Raw genomic sequence first — 6000 nt, 5'->3', positions numbered from 1 at the left:
ATTAAATAAGAACAGTTGTCTTACTTTCGGTAAAAACGCGCTACACGCTACACGCTGCAGAGCTTTGTGACAAGTCTCCATTTAATCTCTCAAAAAATGAAGCCTCTCTTGTTTTTTGCGGTTGTCTGCGCTTTCTACATCAGTGTACAGGCAAAATCGTGTAAGTATATAAAACCGCTTTTGTATTTATTGCTGTAAATTTGTTTTTTAGGCCTAACCTACAAAATCGAGGAACTATAATGTCTTTAGATTTGTGATTTTTATGATAAAAATACAGTAAATTATATGAAATATAGTTAGCAAGGGTGGAACTTAGTTACATTTTTACAGATTATTGTAAACTAATATTCTTAAAGTTCTCTACTATCAAAATCATATTTGTTTAGGCCTGCTTGCTATTTATTTACTAAAGAGAAGCAGCAAATTTGATAAATGAAATGATTAGGTTTGACATCTTGCCAAAGATGAGCGAGCTAATGCGATGTGTTAACCTTAAGGTATTTTTTATCTCCGCATTTTCTTTGTCCCCCAGCCCCTCCAAAAGTCCAGGTGTACAGCTATAGCCCTGGCGAGTTTGACAAAGAAAACGTCCTGATCTGCCATGTCAGTGACTTCCACCCTGCAGACATCGAAATTGACCTTCTAAAGAATGGCATTGTGATCCCTAATGCCAACCAGACAGACTTGTCCTTCAGCCAGGGTTGGAAGTTCTACCTTACCAAGAGCGTGCCCTTCAAACCAAAAAAGAGCGATGATTACTGCTGCAAAGTGAAACATATGAGTGAGGCGAAGAAGTATATGTGGGGTAAGTATTATTAGGATTATTTGATTGGGCAAGTATTATTAGGATTATTCGATTGGGTAAGTATTATTAGGATTATTCGATTGGGCAAGTATTATTAGGATTATTTGAGGGGTTAGTATTATTGGGATTATTTGTGGGGTGTGTATTACTTAAATTTCAAAGTAAGACAAAGTCTGCAACATATAGTGTATATTTGTATAACTTGATTATTTGTTTATCTATTTAACAGAGCCCGATATGTGAAACTGAAGGGGAATGACAAAAGGTGCGTGATATCATCTTTCGAGACATTCATAAAACTCTAATGTGTGTTCTGAAATGCACAAATGAGTAGAATACTCATTGTGAGTTGTCATGCAGGGAAGACTGATGCACGGTCCTGTTTTAAAGTACTGATTGTCAGAGGCTTCTGCATGCTAATTCTTTTTCCTCCTTGCTTTTGTCACAGGACCTTGTTATACACTTCTATGATTCTAATAGAAATGACCCTCATGTACCACATGACATGATGCGCCTGAGGCGCCGCCTTATGTGTTGGACAGGTCTTTCTGTTTCTCTTCTTAACTGATTATTGTCAATTGCTGCAGATAGTTTGTGTTTTGAAAACAAATCTTTTAAAGATATAGTTTGGCTTTACCTTTATCATTCCATTATATAAATGTACAATAGGGATGGAAATCTTTTATATTCTTCACACCAGGGTGTAAAAATAATGTATTTGATGCAACACTTGAAACAATGCACAATGCACTGTATAATATAAACTCTTATAAATTAAATGTAGAGCTGTTGCATTCTTTAAACAGAATGATGTTTTCTACCAATCCTTTGAAGCCTGCTTTATGGTGATATGATGATTTGGCTCTGTTTTTGAGATTGTGTAGTAGAGGCTGATCTGATGTTTGTACATTAAAAATTCTTAAAAATAAACTTGTTCTGGCCTTAGCTTTTTTATTTTGGGTGACTAGTTATCTGATAATTAAAAGGTTTTACTGCTCTAAGTGATTAAACCACAAAGGGCTCAATAAATAGCTGATTTGTTCAGTGAAATGAAGAAATGTAAAGAAAATGTAATGGTTAGCTTTGCCCTTTGGCTTTGCTTATTAGATAAATTGAGTGTAAGGTCCTGTTGTTTTTCACTGTTCCTAAAAATTATGATAATTTCAATTACTTACACACACACACACACACACACACACACAGACACGTGCACACACACAAACAACCCAACAGTATTAGTCACTATGAACTATGAAATAGGTTTGATACCTATTATTATTTTTGAAGGTTTAAAGATCACAGAAAGTTTAAAGGTCACAGAACACAGTGAAAAATATATAGCAACATTTATAAGAAATGGAATAAAATTGTGTGTGTACGGGATTTAACTTCATTGTTTGCATTATTTTCAAGTAAAAGATATTAAGCTATAAAGTAGTATTTGCAAGCTTTGCTCAAATTCAAATCTTCTAATTCTTTGTTTTAACTCCAAACAACTAATATCCATAGTTCTGAACGTTACTTCCATGCAGTCATTGGTGGCTGGAAACCTCAAGAGCCATAATGTGCTTGGCAACAATAGAACAAATTTTGTCAATGGATGAAAAGATTGACTAGACTGTGTGTGTGGGGATGATCTTGATATTTTTACATTAAAAATTACTCATAAACTTGTTGGTATTGTGCCCTTAGCTTCTTTATTTTGTGGAACTAGTTATCTCATAATTAACATTTTTTACTGCTCTAAGTGATTAAATTTAAACTACAATCGGTTCCGTAAATAGCTGATTTGTTCAGTCAAATGAAGCAATACAAAGAAAATGTAACTGTTGGCTTTGCCCTTTGACTTTGCTTATGAAGGTTTGACACCTATTGTTATTTTTGAAAGTTTAAAGATTAAAAGGTTACGTACGGAAATTGAATCAAATTGTGTGTGTACTGGATTTAACTTCATTGTTTGCCACATTTTGAAGTAAAGCATATTAAGCTGCTATATAGTAGTATTTGACAAGCTTTGTTCTAATTCCAAGCAACTACTATCCATAGTTCTGAACGTTACTTCTAAGCGGTCCCTGCTGGCTGGAAACCTACAGATCTATAGTGTGCTTGGCAATAGTAAAACGAATTTTGTCATTGGACGTACACATTCAGGAGGAGGAGTTTGACTTCGAATGCAGAGCTGGTGTTGTGCCGAATTCAGCACCCCGCCGCAAGATGCATCCCCTTCTCGGGAGCGCGCTGTACTACTTTCACGCGAAATCCGCACCCGCTCCCGATAAGTGGACGCATCTCACAGCGGGGAGCTGAATTTGGCACAACACCGGAGTTTTTGCTTTCAGTTTCGTCTTGGCTGAACAAGCTTTCGTTGACAGAAGGTTTTTATGTATATTGTCTTAGAATTACTCTGAAAATATGAAGTTTCTTCTTCTTATTGTCATTTCTGTTATCCTGGGTTCAAGCTCTCTGGCAAAACAATGTAAGTAGCCTATATGTTTTGAATGCTTTACACATTTTGTTAGCTTGCTGCTTTTGACTGCTTGACAAAGGGCAATCTATAATGGAAATGTTATCGATGATTCGGACTTAAATTCAGACTTAACTGTTGAGTTATTTGTAAAGTAAACAGGTTAAGTTAAACTTAATTTTCAATGCAAATTTAAGCATTTTTCTTTTAAAAATCAATATTAATAACTGAAACTGCTTACAGAGGCATGATTAGGCAGAGCTGGTGCCATGTCATTGCAGATAAAAATAACAATGCTTCCATTAACGATTTTTAATTTTATATTAAATTATACATAATTATATTGCCACAATTAAAATGAGTATAGTAAGTAAATTATGGTTTTATTGCTTTCAAACAATTACCATATGCCTTATTATCATGGCTTCGCCTTTATTTAACTATTCCCTTTGTACAAGTGTTCTGTGCTATGGTTAGCTCACAATGTATACAATACAAAAGACTGCATTTAATTACAGGCCACAGGAACGCATCACTAATTAAATACTAATATATATTGTAAAATGCCATTTGGAAAGATTATGATGTAGATTTTCAGTATGGCAAAGAATGCTGGGGTACATACAAATGAACTTGTCCAGCTGGAGGGTGTCAATATGCCAGAATTTTTGTTTCCAACCAAATGAGCACAGATAACTTGTGTAGATGATAGCAGTATGTTCGTGTCTGAAGCAGTCTGTGTTGTCAAGTTTTAAAGCAATAATTTTTAAATTATTTTTCATCACTCACATTTCACCACAATGTCACTTATCACTATAATTCTGAAGAAGATAATGTCTAAATTTATGTTAATACCAAAGCCTAAACAATACCCATAATTACTGCTCACACACATGCACAGGATGTATTTGTCTTCTGCACTTAGATTCTGTTGTCTGTTCAGTCAAGTTAGTACATGCTACATAATTCTAATGCCAAAATGCCAGTACTAGAATTAAAGTGCAATCTTGCCATGTTACATGACACAACACAAGTTTGAATCCTTCTCTGTGCTTTGTGTAGCTGTGCCCAAGGTGCAGGTGTACAGCTATAGCCCTGGCGAGTTTGACAAGGACAACGTCCTGATCTGCCATGTCAGTGGCTTTCACCCTTTCACATCAGCATTGAGCTTCTGAGGGATGGAATCCAGATTCCTTATGCCCGACAGACGGACTTGTCCTTTGAGAAGGGCTGGATGTTCCAGCTTACCAAGAGCGTGCACTTCAAACCAAGAAAAGGCGAAGAGTACACATGCAGAGTCAGACACATGGAAAACACCAGATTCTTCACATGGGGTAAGAAAAGCATGCATGGCAAATATTTTGTGTAGCGTTGATAAACAAATCTAGTCTATCTAATTATATCCCTCTCCATGCGTATCTAACATGACACTCTTTTTCCTATTCTTTTTACAGAGCCAGACATGTAAGCCACGAAGATCTTCGTGTTTTATAAACCATTCTAATTGCAAAAATTACCTGAACAAGAAATGTTGTTTGAGAACATAAAAAAAGACTGCATTAACTGGTTCTCTAAGTTTATTTATAGAACTCTTTCTAAGCACTTTCCAGAAGGTCCAAGCAATTAATCTGAGGTTCAGTTATCTTGAGTTAGAGATGAAGCCCACTGAAGAGATGTAAGCAAATTAATTTAATTTAGAATGCCTGCGCCTTATGCCTTACCACCTGTACACTGAAATGTGTCACAGGTCATTTAATAGTTTATATAACCTTGATTTATTAGGCAGATATATATTAGGTTGTTGCATATGTAAAAATGCTTGAATGCGAATCAGTTAAAACACCTTGATGGCCCCTAGATATTCTAAAGACTACTGTGAACTGAAACTCAAAAGTTACATTTAAATGAGAGATTTGTAATCATTAAAAAGTGAATTTCATATTTCCTCTTACTGATTTGCCAGATGTTTGAAACATACACTGTATCTTTTTTTGTGATAATACTATTGAATGATGGAAGATTATTTTACTGTTTCTTAGATCATCATTCATTTTTGTTAAATGCTTTATGTCAGATTGTGGTGGATTTCCTGGATTTGATTGCTAAAATGGAATTGTGGATGTCTCTCTTGATAGATTAAGCACTTTATAAAAGAAGCAACAAGTTTGTCTACTGCACTTAAAAAATAGAGGCTGGGAGGATTGTGACAAACAATGATTAATATTTTCTTTCAAATATGTAAATCTGCACTAAATATGCCATGACTCATTTCATGTAATGATAAATAAAGGTAATAAAACTGCTCAAGGCATGTTTATATTCTCTTTCATTCCAAATATATCTTACGTTTATTCCTTTTACATAGGTGTTCTGTAGTAAATCAACATCTATAATAGTAACCTCCTCACATACTCAAATGTTGCTATTTGGCTACTACAAAAGGTATTAATCATACAAAGCACTTTGATGTTCTCAAGGACTCATATGATGGATGTGGAAGCTAATGAAGAGTAAGGTTTAAATTGTTAAAATGTAATGTGTGATAACAGACTGACCTATAAACATAATCTGATCATTTTACATTGCTTTTGGACTATTTTTAACCCATTAAATTCAAAAGAGTTCCAAATCAACGATCCTGTACAGTATGTCCTCCAACATTCCAAATGTGAAAAATAAGTTCAAAATGTTAAATGCCTAACAGTCCATTTACATTGTCTGTTCTCTTTAC

General features: G+C 34.8%; 1 protein-coding gene and 1 pseudogene across 2 annotated transcripts; both read left to right on the top strand.

The window, feature by feature from the left end:
- Positions 1-1735, top strand: LOC113572527 (beta-2-microglobulin-like). The gene is made up of 4 exons (XM_027002188.3): positions 1-160; positions 533-805; positions 1035-1070; positions 1254-1735. Exons 1-3 carry the CDS (start codon positions 97-99, stop codon positions 1046-1048), a joined length of 351 nt encoding a protein of 116 aa, XP_026857989.2. The 5' UTR covers positions 1-96; the 3' UTR covers positions 1049-1070; positions 1254-1735.
- A 139-nt stretch (positions 1736-1874) lies between these two features.
- LOC113572526 (beta-2-microglobulin-like) lies at positions 1875-5571 on the top strand (annotated as a pseudogene). Its single transcript, XR_014125975.1, has 3 exons — positions 1875-3281; positions 4332-4603; positions 4724-5571. The product of XR_014125975.1 is annotated as a beta-2-microglobulin-like (transcript).
- Positions 5572-6000: the final 429 nt, after the last annotated feature.

This window comes from Electrophorus electricus, chromosome 11, assembly GCF_041902795.1.
Source record: "Electrophorus electricus isolate QZ-2024a chromosome 11, ASM4190279v1, whole genome shotgun sequence".
Lineage (NCBI taxonomy): Eukaryota > Metazoa > Chordata > Actinopteri > Gymnotiformes > Gymnotidae > Electrophorus > Electrophorus electricus.
The sequence above is the reverse complement of the archived record's forward strand: the minus strand, read 5'-3'. Positions and strand labels throughout refer to the sequence as shown.

Bases quoted from the DNA above. Each gene is read 5' to 3' on its own strand.
- LOC113572527 (XM_027002188.3), top strand. From the start codon at position 97: ATGAAGCCTCTCTTGTTTTTTGCGGTTGTCTGCGCTTTCTACATCAGT. The intron at 161-532 runs GTAAGTATATAA...TTTGTCCCCCAG, and splicing joins CAGTGTACAGGCAAAATCGT to CCCCTCCAAAAGTCCAGGTG.